Source organism: Phyllobates terribilis, unplaced genomic scaffold, assembly GCF_046119375.1.
Source record: "Phyllobates terribilis strain yellow unplaced genomic scaffold, ASM4611937v1 Scaffold_5__5_contigs__length_657084704, whole genome shotgun sequence".
Lineage (NCBI taxonomy): Eukaryota > Metazoa > Chordata > Amphibia > Anura > Dendrobatidae > Phyllobates > Phyllobates terribilis.
This window is the reverse complement of record NW_027362765.1, coordinates 518,805,296-518,832,210: the sequence shown is the minus strand read 5'-3', so window position 1 is coordinate 518,832,210 and position 26,915 is coordinate 518,805,296. Positions and strand designations below refer to the sequence as shown.

General features: G+C 46.1%; 1 protein-coding gene across 4 annotated transcripts in view; it reads right to left on the bottom strand.

The window, feature by feature from the left end:
• LOC141273619 (uncharacterized) overlaps positions 1 to 26,915 on the bottom strand; it is a 251,595-nt gene that overhangs the window by 6,998 nt on the left and 217,682 nt on the right. For all 4 annotated transcript variants that reach the window (XM_073685705.1, XM_073685704.1, XM_073685703.1 and 1 more), the window contains one exon: positions 19,894 to 20,069. In XM_073685705.1, coding sequence (XP_073541806.1) covers positions 19,894 to 20,069 — 176 coding nt within the window. The remainder of the gene's footprint in view (positions 1 to 19,893; positions 20,070 to 26,915) is intronic.

The following is a 26,915-nucleotide window of genomic DNA, read 5'->3' as shown; positions in this document are numbered from 1 at the left end:
TTTTGGGCGGTGTTCGAGCCGTTCGGCGAACACGAACAATTTGAGAAAAATTCGGCTGTTCGAGGTTATGTTCGATAACTGTTCGTGCACCAAAATCATAACTGGATCTTTTCTCAGTAATGATGAAAATTAATGTTAATACGCAGTTTGAGTGTACAGCGGGGTGGGGGGAGGGGCAGGGGATGGATCTCTGCAGGAACAATGAAGATCTCCATTTTTTTTTCTCTTTCCCGCATTTGCAGTGGGGAGGTGCAATCTGTCAGCCTATCAGCAGCGCACACACGGAGCGAAGTGCTTTTTTTCACACAAGCAAGGGCATGTGTCATTGGCAGTGTATGTCACATGTCCTTGCCCTATAAGACCAAGCCATTTTCCCCGTCGCCACCATTTTCTCACTGCTGCAGCTGCGTGTTAGACGGCACCGCTGTTGCTGTGTGCGCTATACCTTGTTAATTTCAAGCCAATTTTCGCACAAATATACAGATAGCTTGGGAGTAGGGAATAGTTGTGATTGCAGTCCTTTTAAGGACTAGGTTACAGCATTTCCTACGACTTTTATCAGGCAGGTCTGTGCTCTTAAATAGATAGGTTGTGGGAGTAAAGACTAATTGTAATTGGAGTCCTTTTCAGGACTAGGTTACATCAGTTCCTATCAGTTTTTGCCAGGCAGGTCTGTGCCAGTGCTGTGCAAGTTTTTTTCACAGCATTTGGCTGAATCTAGCAAAGCTAATCCTTTTTGGCCTATTGCAGAGTGTGTTAGTCAGTGGAGTAGCCTATCTGTGTTGCAAGATATACCACCTGTGTATAGAATACCAATTTTTTTACTGCACCTAGTGAAGTAAAATCTTTTGGGCATAGCATCATTCTATTAGTCCATCTATACTGACCTCCATCAGGTTGCAAATTAAAACTAATTTTTATCTGCATCTACAGTACCTCTGAAAAAATATTTGGGCTTCTACCTGTGTGTGGGACTTGTTGTATTAGTCCATCTATACTGACCTCCATCAGGTTGCAAACTGAATATATTTTTTTCCTGCATCTACCTCTGAAAAAATATTGGGCTTCTAGCTGTGTGTGGGTCTTGTTCTATTAATCCATCTATACTGACCTCCATCAGGCTGCAAACTGAATATAATTTTTTTCTGCATCTAGCTCTGAAAAAATATTTGGCCTTCTAGTAGTGTGTCGGACTTTCTCTATTAGTCCATCTATACTGACCTCCATCAGGTTGCAAACTGAATATAATTTTTTTCTGCATCTAGCTCTGAAAAAATATTTGGCCTTCTAGTAGTGTGTCGGACTTTCTCTATTAGTCCATCTATACTGACCTCCATCAGGTTGCAAATTAAAACTAATTTTTATCTGCATCTACAGTACCTCTGAAAAAATATTTGGGCTTCTAGCTGTGTGTGGGACTTGTTGTATTAGTCCATCTATACTGACCTCCATCAGGTTGCAAACTGAATATATTTTTTTCTGCATCTACCTCTGAAAAAATATTGGGCTTCTAGCTGTGTGTGGGTCTTGTTCTATTAATCCATCTATACTGACCTCCATCAGGTTGCAAACTGAATATAATTTTTTTCTGCATCTAGCTCTGAAAAAATATTTGGCCTTCTAGTAGTGTGTCGGACTTTCTCTATTAGTCCATCTATACTGACCTCCATCAGGTTGCAAATTAAAACTAATTTTTATCTGCATCTACAGTACCTCTGAAAAAATATTTGGGCTTCTAGCTGTGTGTGGGACTTGTTGTATTAGTCCATCTATACTGACCTCCATCAGGTTGCAAACTGAATATATTTTTTTCTGCATCTACCTCTGAAAAAATATTGGGCTTCTAGCTGTGTGTGGGACTTGTTGTATTAGTCCATCTATACTGACCTCCATCAGGTTGCAAACTGAATATATTTTTTTCTGCATCTACCTCTGAAAAAATATTGGGCTTCTAGCTGTGTGTGGGTCTTGTTCTATTAATCCATCTATACTGACCTCCATCAGGTTGCAAACTGAATATAATTTTTTTCTGCATCTAGCTCTGAAAAAATATTTGGCCTTCTAGTAGTGTGTCGGACTTTCTCTATTAGTCCATCTATACTGACCTCCATCAGGTTGCAAATTAAAACTAATTTTTATCTGCATCTACAGTACCTCTGAAAAAATATTTGGGCTTCTAGCTGTGTGTGGGACTTGTTGTATTAGACCATCTATACTGACCTCCATCAGGTTGCAAACTGAATATATTTTTTTCTGCATCTACCTCTGAAAAAATATTGGGCTTCTAGCTGTGTGTGGGACTTGTTGTATTAGTCCATCTATACTGACCTCCATCAGGTTGCAAACTGAATATATTTTTTTCTGCATCTACCTCTGAAAAAATATTGGGCTTCTAGCTGTGTGTGGGTCTTGTTCTATTAATCCATCTATACTGACCTCCATCAGGTTGCAAACTGAATATAATTTTTTTCTGCATCTAGCTCTGAAAAAATATTTGGCCTTCTAGTAGTGTGTCGGACTTTCTCTATTAGTCCATCTATACTGACCTCCATCAGGTTGCAAATTGAATATAATGTTTTTCTGCATCTAGCTCTGAAAAAATATTTGGCCTTCTAGTAGTGTGTCGGACTTTCTCTATTAGTCCATCTATACTGACCTCCATCAGGTTGCAAATTAAAACTAATTTTTATCTGCATCTACAGTACCTCTGAAAAAATATTTGGGCTTCTAGCTGTGTGTGGGACTTGTTGTATTAGTCCATCTATACTGACCTCCATCAGGTTGCAAACTGAATATATTTTTTTCTGCATCTACCTCTGAAAAAATATTGGGCTTCTAGCTGTGTGTGGCTCTTGTTCTATTAATCCATCTATACTGACCTCCATCAGGTTGCAAACTGAATATAATTTTTTTCTGCATCTAGCTCTGAAAAAATATTTGGCCTTCTAGTAGTGTGTCGGACTTTCTCTATTAGTCCATCTATACTGACTTCCATCAGGTTGCAAACTGAATATAATTTTTTTCTGCATCTAGCTCTGAAAAAATATTTGGCCTTCTAGTAGTGTGTCGGACTTTCTCTATTAGTCCATCTATACTGACCTCCATCAGGTTGCAAATTAAAACTAATTTTTATCTGCATCTACAGTACCTCTGAAAAAATATTTGGGCTTCTAGCTGTGTGTGGGACTTGTTGTATTAGTCCATCTATACTGACCTCCATCAGGTTGCAAACTGAATATATTTTTTTCTGCATCTACCTCTGAAAAAATATTGGGCTTCTAGCTGTGTGTGGGACTTGTTGTATTAGTCCATCTATACTGACCTCCATCAGGTTGCAAACTGAATATATTTTTTTCTGCATCTACCTCTGAAAAAATATTGGGCTTCTAGCTGTGTGTGGGACTTGTTGTATTAGTCCATCTATACTGACCTCCATCAGGTTGCAAACTGAATATAATTTTTTCTGCATCTACCTCTGAAAAAATATTGGGCTTCTAGCTGTGTGTGGGTCTTGTTCTATTAATCCATCTATACTGACCTCCATCAGGTTGCAAACTGAATATAATTTTTTTCTGCATCTAGCTCTGAAAAAATATTTGGCCTTCTAGTAGTGTGTCGGACTTTCTCTATTAGTCCATCTATACTGACCTCCATCAGGTTGCAAATTAAAACTAATTTTTATCTGCATCTACAGTACCTCTGAAAAAATATTTGGGCTTCTAGCTGTGTGTGGGACTTGTTGTATTAGTCCATCTATACTGACCTCCATCAGGTTGCAAACTGAATATATTTTTTTCTGCATCTACCTCTGAAAAAATATTGGGCTTCTAGCTGTGTGTGGGACTTGTTGTATTAGTCCATCTATACTGACCTCCATCAGGTTGCAAACTGAATATATTTTTTTCTGCATCTACCTCTGAAAAAATATTGGGCTTCTAGCTGTGTGTGGGTCTTGTTCTATTAATCCATCTATACTGACCTCCATCAGGTTGCAAACTGAATATAATTTTTTTCTGCATCTAGCTCTGAAAAAATATTTGGCCTTCTAGTAGTGTGTCGGACTTTCTCTATTAGTCCATCTATACTGACCTCCATCAGGTTGCAAACTGAATATAATTTTTTTCTGCATCTAGCTCTGAAAAAATATTTGGCCTTCTAGTAGTGTGTCGGACTTTCTCTATTAGTCCATCTATACTGACCTCCATCAGGTTGCAAATTAAAACTAATTTTTATCTGCATCTAAAGTACCTCTGAAAAAATATTTGGGCTTCTAGCTGTGTGTGGGACTTGTTGTATTAGTCCATCTATACTGACCTCCATCAGGTTGCAAACTGAATATATTTTTTTCTGCATCTACCTCTGAAAAAATATTGGGCTTCTAGCTGTGTGTGGGACTTGTTGTATTAGTCCATCTATACTGACCTCCATCAGGTTGCAAACTGAATATATTTTTTTCTGCATCTACCTCTGAAAAAATATTGGGCTTCTAGCTGTGTGTGGGTCTTGTTCTATTAATCCATCTATACTGACCTCCATCAGGTTGCAAACTGAATATATTTTTTTCTGCATCTACCTCTGAAAAAATATTGGGCTTCTAGCTGTGTGTGGGTCTTGTTCTATTAATCCATCTATACTGACCTCCATCAGGTTGCAAACTGAATATAATTTTTTTCTGCATCTAGCTCTGAAAAAATATTTGGCCTTCTAGTAGTGTGTCGGACTTTCTCTATTAGTCCATCTATACTGACCTCCATCAGGTTGCAAATTAAAACTAATTTTTATCTGCATCTACAGTACCTCTGAAAAAATATTTGGGCTTCTAGCTGTGTGTGGGACTTGTTGTATTAGTCCATCTATACTGACCTCCATCAGGTTGCAAACTGAATATATTTTTTTCTGCATCTACCTCTGAAAAAATATTGGGCTTCTAGCTGTGTGTGGGACTTGTTGTATTAGTCCATCTATACTGACCTCCATCAGGTTGCAAACTGAATATATTTTTTTCTGCATCTACCTCTGAAAAAATATTGGGCTTCTAGCTGTGTGTGGGTCTTGTTCTATTAATCCATCTATACTGACCTCCATCAGGTTGCAAACTGAATATAATTTTTTTCTGCATCTAGCTCTGAAAAAATATTTTGCCTTCTAGTAGTGTGTCGGACTTTCTCTATTAGTCCATCTATACTGACCTCCATCAGGTTGCAAATTAAAACTAATTTTTATCTGCATCTACAGTACCTCTGAAAAAATATTTGGGCTTCTAGCTGTGTGTGGGACTTGTTGTATTAGACCATCTATACTGACCTCCATCAGGTTGCAAACTGAATATATTTTTTTCTGCATCTACCTCTGAAAAAATATTGGGCTTCTAGCTGTGTGTGGGACTTGTTGTATTAGTCCATCTATACTGACCTCCATCAGGTTGCAAACTGAATATATTTTTTTCTGCATCTACCTCTGAAAAAATATTGGGCTTCTAGCTGTGTGTGGGTCTTGTTCTATTAATCCATCTATACTGACCTCCATCAGGTTGCAAACTGAATATAATTTTTTTCTGCATCTAGCTCTGAAAAAATATTTGGCCTTCTAGTAGTGTGTCGGACTTTCTCTATTAGTCCATCTATACTGACCTCCATCAGGTTGCAAATTGAATATAATGTTTTTCTGCATCTAGCTCTGAAAAAATATTTGGCCTTCTAGTAGTGTGTCGGACTTTCTCTATTAGTCCATCTATACTGACCTCCATCAGGTTGCAAATTAAAACTAATTTTTATCTGCATCTACAGTACCTCTGAAAAAATATTTGGGCTTCTAGCTGTGTGTGGGACTTGTTGTATTAGTCCATCTATACTGACCTCCATCAGGTTGCAAACTGAATATATTTTTTTCTGCATCTACCTCTGAAAAAATATTGGGCTTCTAGCTGTGTGTGGGACTTGTTGTATTAGTCCATCTATACTGACCTCCATCAGGTTGCAAACTGAATATATTTTTTTCTGCATCTACCTCTGAAAAAATATTGGGCTTCTAGCTGTGTGTGGCTCTTGTTCTATTAATCCATCTATACTGACCTCCATCAGGTTGCAAACTGAATATAATTTTTTTCTGCATCTAGCTCTGAAAAAATATTTGGCCTTCTAGTAGTGTGTCGGACTTTCTCTATTAGTCCATCTATACTGACTTCCATCAGGTTGCAAACTGAATATAATTTTTTTCTGCATCTAGCTCTGAAAAAATATTTGGCCTTCTAGTAGTGTGTCGGACTTTCTCTATTAGTCCATCTATACTGACCTCCATCAGGTTGCAAATTAAAACTAATTTTTATCTGCATCTACAGTACCTCTGAAAAAATATTTGGGCTTCTAGCTGTGTGTGGGACTTGTTGTATTAGTCCATCTATACTGACCTCCATCAGGTTGCAAACTGAATATATTTTTTTCTGCATCTACCTCTGAAAAAATATTGGGCTTCTAGCTGTGTGTGGGACTTGTTGTATTAGTCCATCTATACTGACCTCCATCAGGTTGCAAACTGAATATATTTTTTTCTGCATCTACCTCTGAAAAAATATTGGGCTTCTAGCTGTGTGTGGGACTTGTTGTATTAGTCCATCTATACTGACCTCCATCAGGTTGCAAACTGAATATAATTTTTTCTGCATCTACCTCTGAAAAAATATTGGGCTTCTAGCTGTGTGTGGGTCTTGTTCTATTAATCCATCTATACTGACCTCCATCAGGTTGCAAACTGAATATAATTTTTTTCTGCATCTAGCTCTGAAAAAATATTTGGCCTTCTAGTAGTGTGTCGGACTTTCTCTATTAGTCCATCTATACTGACCTCCATCAGGTTGCAAATTAAAACTAATTTTTATCTGCATCTACAGTACCTCTGAAAAAATATTTGGGCTTCTAGCTGTGTGTGGGACTTGTTGTATTAGTCCATCTATACTGACCTCCATCAGGTTGCAAACTGAATATATTTTTTTCTGCATCTACCTCTGAAAAAATATTGGGCTTCTAGCTGTGTGTGGGACTTGTTGTATTAGTCCATCTATACTGACCTCCATCAGGTTGCAAACTGAATATATTTTTTTCTGCATCTACCTCTGAAAAAATATTGGGCTTCTAGCTGTGTGTGGGTCTTGTTCTATTAATCCATCTATACTGACCTCCATCAGGTTGCAAACTGAATATAATTTTTTTCTGCATCTAGCTCTGAAAAAATATTTGGCCTTCTAGTAGTGTGTCGGACTTTCTCTATTAGTCCATCTATACTGACCTCCATCAGGTTGCAAACTGAATATAATTTTTTTCTGCATCTAGCTCTGAAAAAATATTTGGCCTTCTAGTAGTGTGTCGGACTTTCTCTATTAGTCCATCTATACTGACCTCCATCAGGTTGCAAATTAAAACTAATTTTTATCTGCATCTAAAGTACCTCTGAAAAAATATTTGGGCTTCTAGCTGTGTGTGGGACTTGTTGTATTAGTCCATCTATACTGACCTCCATCAGGTTGCAAACTGAATATATTTTTTTCTGCATCTACCTCTGAAAAAATATTGGGCTTCTAGCTGTGTGTGGGACTTGTTGTATTAGTCCATCTATACTGACCTCCATCAGGTTGCAAACTGAATATATTTTTTTCTGCATCTACCTCTGAAAAAATATTGGGCTTCTAGCTGTGTGTGGGTCTTGTTCTATTAATCCATCTATACTGACCTCCATCAGGTTGCAAACTGAATATATTTTTTTCTGCATCTACCTCTGAAAAAATATTGGGCTTCTAGCTGTGTGTGGGTCTTGTTCTATTAATCCATCTATACTGACCTCCATCAGGTTGCAAACTGAATATAATTTTTTTCTGCATCTAGCTCTGAAAAAATATTTGGCCTTCTAGTAGTGTGTCGGACTTTCTCTATTAGTCCATCTATACTGACCTCCATCAGGTTGCAAACTGAATATATTTTTTTCTGCATCTACCTCTGAAAAAATATTTGGCCTTCTAGTAGTGTGTCGGACTTTCTCTATTAGTCCATCTATACTGACCTCCATCAGTTTGCAAATTAAAACTAATTTTTATCTGCATCTACAGTACCTCTGAAAAAATATTTGGGCTTCTAGCTGTGTGTGGGACTTGTTGTATTAGTCCATCTATACTGACCTCCATCAGGTTGCAAACTGAATATATTTTTTTCCTGCATCTACCTCTGAAAAAATATTGGGCTTCTAGCTGTGTGTGGGTCTTGTTCTATTAATCCATCTATACTGACCTCCATCAGGTTGCAAATTCAAAATAATTTTTTTCTGCATCTAACCCAGCCAATAGTTTTGGCCTAATACCACAGTTTGGCCACTCAGCTCTGCTCGGTTACCATCCATTGTTTTTTTGTGCAAACAACTCCAGAGTTGTGAATTAGTTAACCACCAAAATGAGTGGAAAAAGGCCTGCTGCTGGTTGAAAGGGGAATAGGCGTGTTGGGAAGGGGAAAAAAGGTTGTGTCCGTGGGGTAGGTGTTAAAGCAACAGTAACATCTGCAGAAGAAAGACCATCTTCCAGCCAAACTAAAATGTCTACTTCTTTTAGCGGACAATGTGATAAGATCCCTTTCTTACGGCCACGCCAATCGCTACAAATTCCAGATGAGGCACAAAAACAGCAGGTGCTTCAACGGATATCAAGTGCTCCTTTAAGTGGGCTCTCCTCCACATCAACTTCAACATCACAAATACTCCAGTCCTCAAAGGTGTCACCAAAATCGCACTTGCTTCCTCACAGCTCCCAAATCTCCAGCTGCCCGTCTGAGTATGAGGTAGAACAGATGGTTGAGTCTGCAGAGCTGTTTACTCATACTATAGCCTGGGAATCAGAGGTCGACTCCAGCGCTTCTGTGAATCCAGACGAGGAAATGATCTGCACTGATGCCCAGAATCTTTATGAGTCGGATCCAGGACCAGACGCAGAAGGTTCTGACCATAATGTAGACCCTCATTCCCAAACTGTAACTCCTGTTGGTGGAGACAATGAGGAAGACGATGATAAGACTCAAATACCTGATTGGAGCGACAACTTTAGTTTTTTGTCAGGGCAGGAACAGGTTGGCTCTGAGGACGACGGGTGTGATAACGCACAGGGTGATGATGATGAGGTCGGAGATCCCACTTACTGTCAACCCACAGTCAGCCAAGAGATGAGGTCAGCAGAGGAGGTGGAGGAAGATGCTAGTGACGACGAGGTCAGGTTGCGCCTTCCTGGACAGAGACGTAGTACTGGAAGCACGTCAACAACTGCATCCTGAAACACAACTCTGCCTCTCACCACAAGTCGTGGTGGCTCTTCAGGTCGCATGGGTGCTAAGCCTTGCATAGCCTGGGCATTTTTTCAGATCGATAAAGATGACCCAACTCGTGTTATCTGTAACATTTGTCAGCAAAAGCTAAGTAGAGGCCAAAAAATACATAGTTTGAGTACTTCATGCATGAACCGGCACATGGACATGAAGCATAAGTTGCAGTGGGAAGCTCAGTGTGCTACAATGCGGCCTAGCCGGCCGGGCCAACCACCGTCTGCCATATCTTGTGCATCCGCGGCCTCTTCATCCTCTGTGACTGGGGGGACAGCAGTCACACCTGTTTTGGGGCGCAGACCTGCCACCTCTTTACCCGCAACAGCCAGCGTGATTGGCAGGTCATCATTTTCTTTGGAGGTGGTAACACCAGCTGGTGTTGAGCGCTGTCCGACATCGATAGCACCACCTTTGGATCAAGGCAACCTAACATGTCCGCCTGCATCTTCCTCACAGACCGGCAGTTTGCCGGGGACACCCTTATCAACCCCGTCTAAGCACAATAGCCAGCCCTCGGTCCCTCAGATGTGGACAAGTAAAAGACCATTTCCTCCTAGCCATGAGAAAGCTAAGAGGTTGAATTTCACCATCTGCAAGCTCTTGGCTACAGAAATGCTGCCTTTCCGCCTGGTGGACACAGAGGATTTTCGAGACCTTATGTCCGTCGCAGTGCCCCAGTACCAGATGCCCAGTCGGCACTACTTCTCAAAGAAAGGTGTGCCTGCGCTCCACCAGCATGTCGCACATAACATCACCGCTTCTTTGAGAAACTCTGTGTGTGACAGGGTGCATTTCACCACAGACACTTGGACGAGTAGGCATGGACAGGGGCGTTACATGTCGCTGACTGGGCACTGGGTAACTATGGTGACAGCAGGACAAGGGGCTGCTGTCCAAGTCTTGCCGTCCCCACGAGTTGTGCGTCAATCCTCTTTATGTCAAAGTTCCTCCACTGCTTCTGCCTCCTCAACCTCCTCTCGGTCTTCCACCTGCACCCAAAGCCTGTCTGGTCATGCCACAAGCTTTCTAACTGCGCAGAAGGGATCCTGCACACCTCCTTACTATGCTGGCAGTAGGGCTCAACGTCATCAGGCGGTTTTTACATTGAAATGTCTGGGAAATGTGAGTCACACAGCTGAGGAGTTGTGGTCAGCTCTGGAGAACCAATTTCATGAATGGTTGTCTCCACTGGACCTGAAACCAGGGAAGGCCGTGTGCGACAATGCTGCAAACCTGGGTGCGGCCCTTCGCCGGGGCAATGTCACACACGTGCCTTGTATGGCTCACGTGTTGAACCTGGTTGTCCAGCAATTTTTAGCCCACTATCCCAGACTAGATGGCCTTCTGCAGAGGGCACGGTCGCTGTGTGCTCACTTCCGCCGTTCGCATCCCGCAGCTCAGCGACTTACATCTCTACAGAAGTCGTTGGGCCTGCCACTTCACCGGCTAAAATGCGATGTGCCTACCCGGTGGAATTCAACTCTGCACATGTTGCAGCGACTGTGGCAGCACCGACAAGCCCTGGTGCAATACGTTCTGACGTATAGCCTGGGCCAACGAGATTCAGAGGTGGGGCAAATCACGCTGGAGGAGTGGTCTCAGATCAGGGACCTATGCACCCTTCTGCACAGTTTTGAAATGGCGACGAAGATGTTTAGTGCTGACGATGCCATTATCAGCATGACTATTCCGGTGATTTACATGCTGGAGCACATGTTAAACAGAATTCGGAGTCAGGTGGTGGCACAAGAGGAGGTGGAGGAAGTAGAGGAGGAGGAGTTGTATGCGGAAGGGCTAACATCTGCAAGGTCCAGACGGTCGGCAGCACCAAGGCGGCAGGCATGTGAGGGTGGGGGAGATGGTTTTACCAGGGCGCATGGTAGCAGCCAAACTAGTGAGGAAGGTGCAGGAGCCCAGGAAGAAGTGGAGGACGAACTGATGGAAGACTCATCAGATGAGGGAGACCTTGATCACATTTCTGTTGTGCGAGGTTGGGGGGAGAGGACAGAGGAAGGAAGCATGATTGTTACCTCGCCACCAACACAACAGGGACTTGGTGCTCCTGGATGCGCAACACACATGAGTGCCTTCTTGCTGCACTACCTGCAACATGACCCTCGAATTGTGAGAATTAGAAATAATCCTGACTACTGGGTTGCCACACTGTTAGATCCCCGGTACAAAAGTAAATTTGCAGAAATTATTCCTGCCATAGAAAGGGATGCACGCATGCAGGAGTATCAGCAGAGACTGTTGCAGAATCTTACATGTGCTTTTCCACAAAATACCAGTGGTGCACGTAGTGAATCTCACAGTTCCAACTTGCCAACCGTGGGACCGTCAAGTGTTCAGCACTCAAACCGTAACAGAACCACAGTATCTGCTGGTAACATCAATTTTGCGGAATCATTTCACCACTTTTTTAGCCCATCCTTTGCAAGGCCACAGGAGACAAGAAGTCTGACACATAGTCAACGCCTAGAGACGATGGTACAGGAGTATCTCCAAGTAAACATTGAAGCCACGACTGTGTCACTGGACCCTTGATCTTTTTGGGCTTCCAATCTGGATAAATGGCCGGAGCTAGCCACTTACGCCTTGGAGATCTTGTCATGCCCCGCAGCCAGCGTTCTGTCTGAACGTGTGTTCAGCGCTGCTGGTGGTGTGCTGACAGATAAGCGCACGCGGCTCTCCACTGATAATGTAGACAGACTCACGTTCATAAAGATGAACAAATCATGGATCCGAAACGACTTTTCTACCCCTGTGTCATCCTGGGGAGAGTAAAAGCTTGATGATTGGTTAAAATCACCCTACCAACCGTTTTAAGCTTTCAAATTACTAATCATGTTTATCTGTATCTTGACTGGAAAATAATTTGGGCTTTGTAGCAGTGTGCAGCACTGATCCTATTAGGCCATCTATACTAAAGCTTCACCAGATTTAAAATTAAAAATAATTTTTAGCTGCATCTAGCCCGGAAAATAATTTTGGGGCTCCGAGATGCGCAAGGTACATAAGTGCCTTCTTGCTGCACTACCTGCAGCATGACCCTCATATTGTCAGAATTCGAAGTAATCATGACTACTGGGTTGCCACACTCTTAGATCCCCCAAACTTTTCGATCAACCTTTTCATTTTAATAAAGACCAAAAAAATGGTCATTTTTGAAATTATAAGCATTAGCAGGTTGTTAGAAACTGAAATCAAACAGTTTTCAACTCAAAACTTTATTCTAGGTGATGTTACATTTTCACATAGGACCCCTTGTTCAAAAGGAGCTTCTGAACTCTGTCGTCCATTGAATTTGTCAGGTTTTGGATGGTTTCTGCTTCAATTGTTTTGCATGAGGACAGAATACCCTCCCAGAGCTGTTGCTTAGATGTGAACTGCCTCCCGCCATCATAGACACTCCTTTTAATGATGCTCCAAAGGTTCTGAATGGGGTAGAGGTCAGGGGAGCATGGGGGTCACACCATAAGTTTGTCCCCTTTTATGCCCATATCAGCCAGAGATGCAGATGTTTTATGTGCAGCATGAGATGGTGCATTATCATGCAGAAAAATGATCTTGCTGTGAAATACACGGTTCTTCTTCTTGAACCATGGCAGGAAGTGCTGTTTGAGAAAATCCACATACATTATGGAGTTCATCTTTAGCGCCTTCAGGGATCCTAAAGGGGCCGACAATCTCTCTCCCCATGATTCCAGCCCAAAACATTACTCCACCTCCTCCTTGTTGGCGCTGTAGCCGTGTTTGCGTGGGGTGTCCATCAACGAGCCATCCTCCACTCCATCCATCTGGACCATCGAGCGCTGCACGGCACTCATCCGTGAACAAAACAGTTTTGAAATCAGTCTTCATGTAATGTTTGGCCCACTGGAGCCGTTTCTGCTTGTGTGAAGTGGATAGAGGAGGTCGACAGGATGGCGCATGCACAGCTGCAAACCTCTGAAGGACCCTGCATCTTGTTGTTCGGGGGACGTTGGAGGCACAAGCAGCTTCAAAAACTTGTCTGCTGCTATGACAAGGCTTTTTTGCTGCTGCTCTTTCAACCTGACGTAATTGCCTGTAGGAAAGAGTCCTCCATTTGCCCTTATCAGCACGCACACGTGTGTACTGTGAATCAGCTACATACTTCTTGATTGCCAAGACACTTCATCCTGATCATCGCACAATGTTGATTGTAGTCATGCCTTGACCTAAACACTCCACAATTTGTTGCTTCTCAGCAGCCGACACATCCTTTTTCTTTCCCATTTTGGCAGAAAATGTAGGCTGCTTAATAATGTGAGAGAGCCTTCTTAAGTAGTCTTGCCTTTCATTGGACACACCTGCCAAACTAATTAGCACAGGTGTCTGCAATTGCTTACAGTGATATAAAGAGCCCTGACACACATCACCATCAATGAGTTTAACTGACAAACAAACAAATTCTTCCCTTATCACTCCTAAACACTTTTTGCATAATAATTTGGAACGCAGTGTACATGTGCTTTTCCACAAAACACCAGTGGTTCACGTAGTGAATCTTACAGTTCTAACTTGCCAACCGTGGTCTGTATGGAGTTGTTCAATAAAGGGCCCAAAATTAAGATAACATAGATGGGAGAGGTCTCTATGAATAGGAATTCCTAAGTATTTGATACCCTGTGAGGGCCAGGCAAAGGGAAAGTTGGACTGGATGGAATCCTATATGGATTTGGGGAGGGAGACATCGAGGGCCTCAGACTTCGCTGCATTGATTTTAAAATTTTACCATGTAACAAAGTGATCTATTTCAGCCATAACAGCATGGATGGATATATGTGATTGAGTGATATATACTAGGACATCATCAGCAAATAGAGAGCACTTGTACTCGGTGCCTCCCACCTCAATCCACCTAATATTGGGGTTATGGCGAATTGATGAGAGCAGGTGCTCCGTCACTAGGATGTATAAGAGAGGGGACAGAGGACATCACTGCCTTGTCCCATTGGTGATTGTGAAAGGTGATGAAAATGTTCTGATGCACCCCCTGGGCCTTGGGACACCCGGAGCCGGACCCTTTTTGGTGGATGCTGGTGGTTGTAGTCTTCGTGGCGGCGACCCGGTTCCGTGGCTCAGGGCGGTCAAACCAGTGGCGGAACTATTTATGTGGTTTTGATGTTTAAATGTCCGACTACGCCACCCGTGGATTGCGGTCAGAGTGAACCGCCGCTACAGGGCAGACCGCTGAGGCTGGTGTTGTGGGTGCAGCAGAGCGTAGCATAACTCCCCACGGGAGGAGTATAGCCTCAGGGCAGTGTATGCGGAGGATGGGGGTGATGGTGCAGGGCAGCAGCAGTAACGACACGGAGTCAGTGATGCAGTTCAGGGCCTTTACTCACAGTTCTTATTATCCAGACCACGTCTGCAGGTAACGGCTGCCCACGTCGCACTGTGCTCACCAGGTGAGGGGCTCAGACAACTCCCAGATAACTTTGGAGCACTTCACAGGACCCCCTTTGTGTGTCCTTTGTCTGGCCTTTCTTACCAACACTTCTGTCCGGCTGCCCCGGGCCTCCTCTTGGTAAACTTGGCGCCAGTTTCCCTGACCCTATGTGGTGCCTTCCTAGCGGGTGTAGCGAGGGGCTGCGCCACATAAAATGTCAGAGCCTCCGGTTTCTAGCTGAGGGTCATTTCCTGCCTCCACTAGTTCGGGGACCGGTCTCCCCCTTTGGCCTGACCCCTCCACGCAGGTGGATTCGGGCGTGCGGTGGCGACTCGCCCGTCCGCACCCCTGGGATCCCTTCATTCCTCGTTCCTGGAGCCTTCTCCGCTCCTCTTCCTTCTCCCTCTTCCAGGCCTGGGCCTCTGTTACTAGGCCCGCCTCCGGAGCAGAGCTCATGCAGAGCCCCTGCTCCCTGCCACTTCTGCTCAGACTTCTCTGCACTGAACTAAGATGGTGCCCACCTTTTATACTCCCTTCTCAATGCACCCAGGAACTGCTTCCTCCCTGCTCCTGCACTACAGGGTTCCCCTTCCTCAGTGTTCCCTCCCCCCACTCCAGCCAGGGACAGGGACTGTCGTGCCCATCTCAGGGGCATATTGGTCGCCCTGCCCCACGGCAATGTGGTGTAATGCATGCAGGTGTCGGGTCCTGATCCACACTCCATCCTTACCTGAGAGTGAGATATCACACCTCTGGGTGAGGTGCAATACGTCTGTAGCAACCGAGCCCTCAGGGTGCTACAGTTCCATTTATCTTCAGCCTAGGTGACGTGTTTCGATACAGGGCCGTGATTTTGGCTATAAAAGGGTCCCCTAGACCCCTACCCCAAGCTTTTTAAGAGAATCATATATGGCGTGCCAGGAGACTCTATGGAATGCTTTCTCAGCATCCAACGAGAGTATCTAATTACAAATTTTTAACTGCATCTAGCCCAGGAAATACTTTGTGCCTAGTAGCAGTGTCTGCTAGTCAGCGGATTATCCCGGCTGTTAAGCAAGCTGCACCACCTGTAGTTTAGACACTTAATTTTTTCAAAGGAAATGCTTCGGGACCATGGGATACTTAGTGAAGAGCATCAGGAGGCACCCCAAGGCATAGGGGCTGGGACTGGCAGTAGGATGCCTTGCGGTGGACAGCCGAGCTCGATCCTTATAAAAGCTTTTTAACTGCAGCAGCTTTAGTGGACGCTACTGGAGCTGGAATTACCGCGGCTGCTGGCATGAGACTTGCCCTCCAATAGATCCTTGTAAATGGATTTAAAGTGTATTCATTCAAATTAGAGAGACAATTTAAATTAAAAAGCTTAGAGCTGCCTCCACCACAGGGGGGCTCGCTCGACCCACCAGCGGACAGGCACCAGTATTGGGAGAGGGGGGCTGGCCGTCAGGGTTCACCGCGGCTCTGGCACAAACCCGGCGACACGGAGGTGGCACGGGCAGGAGCGGACTGGCCGTGTCGGCTTCTCACTTTTTGGATTTTAGAAGGGCATGACATGCCTATATCTGTGTCTCCCCCTCCTTTTACTCCTCCACCTCTTTTATTTTCGCATGACTATATGTACTTGTCACTTTTTCATGTGTTAGTTATGTCTTCTGAGCAGTTTGTCAGCTTTTGGACACCTTTGAAGGTGTTTTCTATGTGTTTCTATGTGTTTTTGTTTGCCTGCCATTGGTTTTAACGGTGTTCGAAGGTGTTCGACGAACAGTTCGACGAACAGTTCGGCGAACACACGGGTGTTCGACGAACCGAACCGAACTCGAACACTATGGGGGTGGCTCAACACTAGTGCAGACTTGTTTTGGACATGCCCTTGATTAGTTGGGCTATGGGAAAGTATTAGCAGATTGGTTATGGAGGTGTATAACATCCAAATTCCACTCAGCTGAATATTCTGTGTGTTTGGTCTTGTGGGGGACGTGGCAGGTCTTCCCAAGTGCAGTTGGCTATTGCTAAAATATTTTATCAAACTAGGAAGTCTATTGTCAAACATTGGTTGGCAAATGGTCCTCCCTCGGTGGAGGAAGTGGTCCACGGCTTGAACAATACAATCTTAATGTAAAAAAAGGTCTATATTAAGTGGGGAGCTATCATTAAACTTGGGAAACAATGGGGAGACTGGGTTAGATGCCCAGCTGTAGTTTCTGAGGTGTTGGCAAAGGATGTTGTTTTCAATCTGTTGGTTCTATGAGATCTTTTTAATTCCTGTTGTAGCTGGATTATGTTATACCCGATGCTTTAACCTAAGGGAAAAATCTCACTTTAACTTGATTGGTCATTTTTCATTGCACACCACAAAGGGAAGAATGTGGGGTGAGGGGGGTAATTTGGTTTGTAAAATGTATAAACATTGGTTTATATGCTTGCTATTCATGTACCTGAGTTATATATGGTTCGGTCTATTGCCAACTGTTCTGTTGTAACTTTTGACATTGGTTTTAATAAAAGTTTCTTGATTAAAAAAAATGTTTGGTATATATGTAATTGTACTGACCTGGAGAAACATATTACCAGGTCAGCTTTAACGTATAGTGTACATGGTAAATACCCTGATCCCACCGCCCACCCCTCCACCCCCCAAAAAAAATAAATTGCAAATTTTGCAATTTCAGCACACTTGGAATTTTTTTCCTCCTTTCCAGTGCATCACATGATAAAATGAATGATGTCATTCAAAAGTAAAACTCGTCACGCAAAAAAAACTCTTGGAAGAAAGGAAGGAAAAAACTCAAAAAACAAATTGAAAATCGTCTGGGATTAAAAGGAAACTATGATGTTAAAAATAGAGCAGGAGGATCTGATATACATTTTTGTGGGAAATGTTTAGGAAAATCTTATTATTTTATTCATTGAAATCCCTGGTGTTAGTGTGCATATGAGTCCAGTGGGAGGTCCTACCAGTGATTGACAGTTTGCCCTGTATGGCTATGCACACAGAGATAGCTGTAGGGCAAACACACCGGACCCTAGACAACACAAGGGGTACCATCCCAATTAACTGCGGTTGCTCCTCAACCACCAGGCTGCCCCAAGGCAACATCCCTTCGCTTTATTCAATTCCCCCTAATTCATGAATAATCACCCCCCATTTACTCCCTTCTCCCCCCCTAATTTTCCCAATTCTCTTATAGGATCGTGCTGCCCCTGCACGGACAGTATGAGCAAAGATTCCCCCTCTGCGTAAACTTGCAAGATCTTCCCAATAAAGGTATCAGGTTAGCTCATGTTTTAAAAACCCTCACCTTTGATCAGGCTTTAACCCCTCCTGTTCCCCAAATAGCATTCCATTAATCGGGAGGAACTATACCAGACAGGACCAGTCTCTCGCCCTCTATCCACCCAATCAATCAGGTAATACCTATATCACCTCTGTTACCTCCTCAGGATATTTATTAAACTACTTTTAACAAACCCGTTCTCCTTCCTTCTCTTACTAGGGGACCCTATATATACAGGCGCCAAAAGAGATACATCGCCACCCTATTGGGACCAACACCTCCAAAGTGTCCCCACCAGCTTCAGAGTAATTTTGTTATTATTGCTTTTATCTCTTCAGCATATCCTTTCATTATATTTTAATATGATTATTAACTAATCCTAATAAAATTGATCTTTTAAATACCATATCCGTACCATTACCTATGTTTGTACCCTACTTACCAGAGCAAGATACTTATTTCTTTTATTTTATTTTAACCAAAACAACTGTGGTAGTTGTTTCTTTTTTGCAGCAGGTTATAGGGTAACCTATTAGCACCACCACTCCAGGTTTTTCAACCCTATAAACTGTTTTCACAATTAAAATGCAAATAACTGAATACATAAATGCATTTTAACACATATAATGCCAGTGATGCACTACTCTGCCATAGATCACACACCGTGTGGTGTGCGAGTGTTATCACTTCACTAAGGCAGGAATAAAAGTAAAAGAAAATGTAGTTCATGTCGCCAGGGTGCACTGTGCTAACTTCTGTTTCCTGGTCTGATGATAGGGCAGCACAGTGTCTCAGTGGTTAGCACTGCTGCCTTGCAGTGCTGAGGTGCTGGGTTCAATCCCACCAAGGAAAACATCTACAAGGAGTTTGTACATTCTCCATGTGTTTGTGTGGGTTTCCTCCAGGTTCTCTGGTTTCCTCCCACACTCCAAAGACATACTGATAGGGAATCTAGATTGTGAGCCCTGAAGGGAACAGTGATGATAATATATTTAAAGCACTGTGGAATATGTTGGCACTATATAAAAATAAAGATTATTATTATTGTACACACATAATGAGGTTGCTGCTGGCTCTGCTACATCTTAAAGGTACATACACAACAGCTTTGGGGCATTACACACATTTCACAGAATGGGACTGGAGTAACTTTTTTTTCTAGCTACTTTCCAAAGTTGACTATTAGCATGCTAGATTTAAAGGAATCGTCTACCTTCACAATTTATTTTTCTTCAATGCATCTGAAATAAAATTAAGCAGCTTGACAAGTGGTCGTAAATATCTGCCATCCTTTCACAGCTCCTTTTGTGGATCTATACATCTCCACAGTGCCAGACTACAAACAGACTGTGTAGTCTTAGAATCTGCCGCCATGTTGCCATCCATTAGTTCTTTCTAATTTACCAATTGTAATTTAGCAAGTGAGGGATATATGGTAGAGAGTATGGCTGTACGATTACATTACACAGGGTTTGCTTGTATTCTGTAACCATGACGACACATAGATCAAAATAAATCTAAAAAATAAAGTAAAAAAAAAAAGTTTAGATAAAAACCAATAATAAATAACAGCTTATTTTCTGATGACAAATTCCCTTTATAGTCCTTTTTATTTAGTTCTAATTATTATGGTCTTTACCAAGTGGTCATGTCTCACAGGATTCTCTGGGACGTGTTTATGGTGCTGTGCATTATTATACTGTGTCAACAACCCCTTTGGTAAAGAACCATAAAAATTACAGATACATGCTGAGGATTTTAGTGTCAGAATCCAGACATGTCTTTGCCATCTAGATGATGCCTAATTATTAGGGGAATTATGCTCCTCTATCAAGTATAATTTTAAATACTTTACCTGAATATTTCAAAGTTGTCTTTAATACATTCCAGTTCTTCAATAATGCTCTCGAGTGTAGGTCTCTTTGCTGGATTTGGCATCCAACAAGTTTGTAATAAATGCATGATACGGGAAAAGTTAGGTTCTAATAGTGGATCCGTACTTATAATTTCATCACATGATTCCTTTATAAACTGGAAAAAATAGAAACAGCAAAAATGAAAACATGAGATATTATTAGTTCTTATAAAATTAACAAAACCCTTTAAGATGATTTGTGATTATATTTACCAATCTATGTCTGAAATAATAGAAACCCCTTTGTTGCTTTCCAGTTCTGTCTTGTGCGCTACATGTCATTTTTGTGCTAACATTATGAACCACTTTTGCACCTATTGATTGATAAAGAAACATTAGAGGGGTTGCCCAGCCTTAGGCTACAAGTCTACAGTCACTCTATGTGACTGCAGACTTGTGAATCCTCGCATTGCGTGCACTGTGTGCTGTGAAGATTCTTTGGTGCCAGTGACGCGCCCCCTGGGCCTGTGCTGTGCAGGGGGATACCCGGAGCCGGATCGCTGGGGGTTGTAGTTCTCCGTGGCGGTGACCCGGTCCGTGCCCAGGGTGGTCAATTCAGTGGCAGTCTTAATGTTGTAACAAGTGTCCGACTACGCCACCCGTGGATTGCGGTCAGTGGGGACCGCCGCTGCGCTGCAGACCGCTGAGGCTGATGTTGTTTGCGCAGCCGAGTATGGGATAACTCCCCACGGGAGAAGTATTGCCTCAGGGCAGCTAGGGTAGAATGATGGGAGTGATGGTGTGAGTGTCCCAGTAGTAATGGTGCTGGTGCGGCTATGAAACACAGAGACGTGGGGTGCAGTTTCCAATGCTTTACTCACAGTTGTCATCCAGGTCACTTGTGCACATGAAGGACCGCCTAAGCCGTGCTGCGTTCACCAGGTGAGGGACTCGGCCAACTCCCAGGCAATTCCAGAGCGTGGCACAGGGCTCCCTTCCTTTCCTTTCTCTGGCCGTCCCCACCAGTGACCCACCTTTGTACAGCTCCCTCGGGCCTTCTCTGGGCACGCTGACCTCTGCGTCCCTGACCCTATATGGTATGCCTTCCTGGTGGATGTAGTGAGGGGTCGCACCAAGATGTGGTAACAACCTCCGGTCTTTGGCTGAGGAATTTGTTGCCTCCACCAATTTGGGTTCCGTTACCCTGTTCTGCTAACCCTTCACCCTGTATCTCCTCTGGGCATATGGGGTTCCTTCTGTCCTCGTGTCTCTGGGCCTTTCTCTGTGTTCCTTGCTTCCTTTCTCCTCTGTTCCAGTTCCTTTCTTACTTTCCTTTCCGTTCCTTCTCCTCTCTCTTTCTGCTGTTTCTGGCCTCCACTCCAGGCCTGCCTCTGGAGCTGGGCCCAGACTGAGCCACAGCTCCCTGTCAGCCCTCTCTGGCTGAACTCCTGTCTTCTTCTCCTCCTCTCTGAACTGGCTCCTGTCCTAAGATGGTGCCCACCTTATATACCTCCTTCTAACACCCGAGCTCAGGTGACTAGCAACCAATGGGCTACTACCTATGCCCAGAGACCCACCCCTATCTGCTCCTACACCACTGGGTGTACTTTCCCCTCCCCACTCCAGACAGGGACAGCTGCTGTCGTGCCTGCACTCTTGTCTCGTGGGAGCACCGTTGACCTGTCCCTCGGAAATGGAGTGTGTGTGGTGCATGCAGCCTACCGAGTCCTGGTCCACACTCCATCCTTACCCGGGAGTGGAATATCACACCTCTGGTTCGAGGTGCAATACCCATGTAGCAGCCGAGTCCTCGGGGTGCTACACCAGGAGCGGAAGGGCTGTGACAGCAAGTATGTCATTTGCATGTATGCGGTCACATGCTGACTAGATGTGCACGGCCTCAAAATATGTTTGTGCTACTTTGAAGTGTGAGAATGGAATGCAGTGGTAACACAGACTGGAGTTTCCAAGTGACATCTGTGAATTGCAAAGCTGCCAGGCGGCCAAATGGAAGGTTTGAGTGAGTTTTTGGTTGCTGCAAGAGGAAAACAGGGTGCACCTACTGGGCAGTAGGAAGCATAGAAAATCTGAGGAGCTGAGATACTATTGTAGCACCCTGAGGATTCGGCTGCTACAGGGGTATTGCACCTCAACCCAGAGGTGTGATATTCCACTCCCGGGTAAGGATGGAGTGTGGAACTGAGCTCAGTTAGCTGCATACACTACATACATCCCATTTCCGAGGGACAGACCGATGGTACTCCCACTAGGTATATGTGCAGGTACGACAGTGTCTGTCCCTGGCTGGAGTGGGAGGGGGGTGGAACATCCCAGTAGTGTAGGGGCAGATAGGGGGAGCAGTCTGGGTAATGCTAGGAGCTCATTGGGTGCTGGTCACCTGAGCTCACACATAGAGGGAGTATATAAGGTGGGAACCATCTTAGATCAGAGTCAGTCTTCTGTAGAGGGTTAGTGAGTCCTGAGAGAGGTCCAGGAGCGCCTGCAGAGAGAAGAGAGAGGAGAAGAGAAGGACCCAGAGGGGGAGAAGAAGGAACCCCAAGAACCCAGAATTAGACCAGAAGGGTGAAGGGTTGGCACGCAAGGGAACCGGATCCCAAATTAGTGGAGGAGAGAAACAACCCTCAGCTAAGAACCGGAGGCTGCGACATTACATGTGGAGCAGCCCCTCACTAAGTCCACTAAGAAGGCACACCAGGCATAGGGTCAGGGAACCCCAGAGAGGTGCACCCACCAAGAGGCCCGAGGGAGCCGGATATAAGTGGACCCCTGGTGAGAAAGGCCAGTAGAAAGGACAGTCAGAAAGGGAGCTCAGGACCACGCTCCAGAATTGCCTGGGGGTTGGCCGAGTCCAGGACCTGGTGGACGCAGCACGGCTCGGGCGGTCACTCAAGGCCAGAGTGACCAACAGAACAGCAGTAAGTAAAAACCCTGAACTTCACAGCCCGACTCTGAGTCTTCTTACCATCCACACTGCACCACCACTACCACCATCCTCTACACCTGACCCCCTGAGGCTATACCCCTCCCGTTGGGGGTTATACTACCCGAAGCTGCACACATACCACCAGCCTCAGCGGACCCTGCTGCAGCGGCGGCCGTATTGACCGCAAATCAACGGGTGGCGTAGTCGACACTAAGAACTAATAACATCTGTAAAGACTGCCACACACTGAGTTTGACACCCTGGGCACGGACCGGGTCACAGCCACTCGGAGACTACAACCCCCATCTGATCCGGCTCCGGGTATCCCTAACAACATGGCCCAGGGGGCGCGTCAACTTTGGCGTAGTCGGCAGGATAACGTGCCCGCAACAACCGGGTACTGCGTGCCTGAAGAAAAGTTCACCGTTACCTCAATCAGAAGTCTCCCGCCGGTTCCGGAGGGTCCCCGCCAACGGACCCCATCACAGGTCGTTTCCCGCCGGTTGTCCGCCATTTGCAGCTTTTTCCCGCCATCCATGGAGTTTCCCGCCACTGGGAGACGATTCCCGCCATTTCCAAAGATTTCCCGCCTTGGAAGAGCGGACGCCATTATGGGCGTGCCAGAGGGTGGCAAAAGGCCACCTCCCATCGTGGGCCAGGTCGAAGAATGGCGCCAAAAGCGGAAACCGCGCCCACCAACAGAGACTGTGATGCTGGAAGTGTCCATCAGCGTGAGAGAACTGCCCCTGGAACTGACAATCACTAAGTTGCCCCGGGACCACCCTCAATGTGGGCAGAGACAGAACAAAGGAGCGAAGATGGGTGCAGCCAGGAGAAGTCTGGAGAGAGCGCACCCGGAGACAAGAAGTCTGGAGAGGAGTCCAGAGAAAGCGTACCCGGAGATGGAGGGAGAGACAGGCAGCACCGACCCAGTGGTCAGGAGCCTGCTGCAAGCAACAACCCCACTAGGCTTAGTGGAGATCCTAGCACAGCTCCCCCGAGACCGGGAGTGTGCACAGACCGCGCTGGAGGGCCTCGCACGGAGGATGGCCCAGGTGCAGCAAGACACGCTGACGGAGTGGAGCCGTGAGATGGCCCAGCAGACCGGAACCCGTCAGCGGAGCACGCCGCCCGAGACGAGGAGACAGACCGCCTCTGAGGATGGCGCAGGAGGAATGAAGGCAGGAGACGGCGCCGAGAAGGGAGCTGAACGGACGGAGGCAGGTAAAGGGGACGTCTCTACCCCGAGCCGAGAAACCGAGTACCTGTCCCAGCTCCCCGTCGCAGAGCCCGAAATTCCCCCTGCCGTGCCCGTCGCTGCATCGTCACCGTGCCAGACTAGGCCTCAAGCAGAAGCCGCGGCCGCGACCCCTGTGACGTCACGCGCCTCAACCCTGAGCGCGGCAAAGCAGGAAACACCACCGGCCTGGTCGCAAGGTCTAGTACCCCCGGGCGCCGCAGTACCAACAGCGCCCCCTACCTCCGCGGAGCCACCGGCCTGGTCGCTGGGCCAAGTAACCCCGGGCGCCGCCGTCTTCACGGTGCCCTTTACGTTCAGGGTACCCCAGGCCTGGTCGCAAGGCCTGGCGAACCCGGGCGCCGCTTCCACCACCGCGCCCTCAACATCTAGAGTACTGCACCTGGGTGAAGACCTATTTGCCCAGCACACTTGCCCGGATGGGCAGCCCCCTGCATGGCCACCGGAGTACCACCATCCCCGACTCCGAAAAGAAAGACCCCTAGATGAGCCCCTGATTCCGGTTCCGAAGCCCGTTAAGAGGACCCCGCTCCCGCTGGAAGAAACGCAGTTCGAGTGGGACCCCACCGGAGGAGACCTCATGGGGTTCACCCAAGAAACGCGGGCGGCCGCAGCTGAACGTGCGGAGTGCTGCCGGCAGCAGTTAGAGGTCTTCGACCGGGAGAGGAGAGAGAGGCGGGTCCGAGAGCAGCGGCTGCAGGAACAGAGCGCAGAGCAGAAGAGCCGGACCAGGAGGAACCCCCATGCAGCCCACGGTCCCCGTGCCACCGGGACTGTAATTAAATTCCAACTGCAGCACGGTTGGGGTTTCATCAGGGATCATCACACCCTCAGCGACGTCTTTGTCACCCGCAGAGACGTAGAAAGCCATCTGCCGGAGGGACACAGAGGTCGTGACCTATATGTAGGGGACGAGGTCACGTTCACCCGGCACAAGTGTGCCAAAGGACCCTACGCCCTCCATGTGCATCGCCTGACGGAGGAGGAGCTGCGGTGTGAGGAGGAGCAAGAGGACCCGGACGGGTCTGAAGACAAAGAAGGAGCAGGAGGACGCCGTCGTTAAAGTACGGTAAAGAGACTGTACATAGTTACCCGTCGGGGTACAGTGAACTGTTACTGCTGCTAGTTAAAATATAGTCCCCGTTGGGACCAGCAAATTGAACTGAAACCCGTGTGTCCCTTATCCCCACTGACCGAGGACTGAGAGCGGTCATTCCTTTCCTAATACCTGGCCGAGGACTGAGAGCGGCCATATCTCCCCTTGTATATAGTTGCGCTTTTTAAGGCGCCCCCTACTGGTTTTATAGGAAAGCCGTGTTTTTCTACCAGAGACTGTGGCACTTACCCGGTCACAAGTTGCACCGTGGCCGGAGGAACAAGAAAGTTTATGATATATATATAATGTTTTATATGTTTATGATGTTTTTGAAAAAATTTGTATGTTTGTGGATGTTTTGTTTTCTTACAGCCCGAGGACGTGCTGTGATTTACCAGGGGGGAATGTAGCACCCTGAGGATTCGGCTGCTACAGGGGTATTGCACCTCAACCCAGAGGTGTGATATTCCACTCCCGGGTAAGGATGGAGTGTGGAACTGAGCTCAGTTAGCTGCATACACTACATACATCCCATTTCCGAGGGACAGACCGATGGTACTCCCACTAGGTATATGTGCAGGTACGACAGTGTCTGTCCCTGGCTGGAGTGGGAGGGGGGTGGAACATCCCAGTAGTGTAGGGGCAGATAGGGGGAGCAGTCTGGGTAATGCTAGGAGCTCATTGGGTGCTGGTCACCTGAGCTCACACATAGAGGGAGTATATAAGGTGGGAACCATCTTAGATCAGAGTCAGTCTTCTGTAGAGGGTTAGTGAGTCCTGAGAGAGGTCCAGGAGCGCCTGCAGAGAGAAGAGAGAGGAGAAGAGAAGGACCCAGAGGGGGAGAAGAAGGAACCCCAAGAACCCAGAATTAGACCAGAAGGGTGAAGGGTTGGCACGCAAGGGAACCGGATCCCAAATTAGTGGAGGAGAGAAACAACCCTCAGCTAAGAACCGGAGGCTGCGACATTACATGTGGAGCAGCCCCTCACTAAGTCCACTAAGAAGGCACACCAGGCATAGGGTCAGGGAACCCCGGAGAGGTGCACCCACCAAGAGGCCCGAGGGAGCCGGATATAAGTGGACCCCTGGTGAGAAAGGCCAGTAGAAAGGACAGTCAGAAAGGGAGCTCAGGACCACGCTCCAGAATTGCCTGGGGGTTGGCCGAGTCCAGGACCTGGTGGACGCAGCACAGCTCGGGCGGTCACTCAAGGCCAGAGTGACCAACAGAACAGCAGTAAGTAAAAACCCTGAACTGCACAGCCCGACTCTGAGTCTTCTTACCATCCACACTGCACCACCACTACCACCATCCTCTACACCTGACCCCCTGAGGCTATACCCCTCCCGTTGGGGGTTATACTACCCGAAGCTGCACACATACCACCAGCCTCAGCGGACCCTGCTGCAGCGGCGGCCGTATTGACCGCAAATCAACGGGTGGCGTAGTCGACACTAAGAACTAATAACATCTGTAAAGACTGCCACACACTGAGTTTGACACCCTGGGCACGGACCGGGTCACAGCCACTCGGAGACTACAACCCCCATCTGATCCGGCTCCGGGTATCCCTAACAACATGGCCCAGGGGGCGCGTCACTATCACTATAAAGAGACTGAACATGATTGTGCACTAGGTCTCCATATTACAGTACTGCAGTGTGAATAAAACACTATACTGCGCAATGCTTGGACTGAGCAATAACTGCCAAGTATGTTGCCCTTA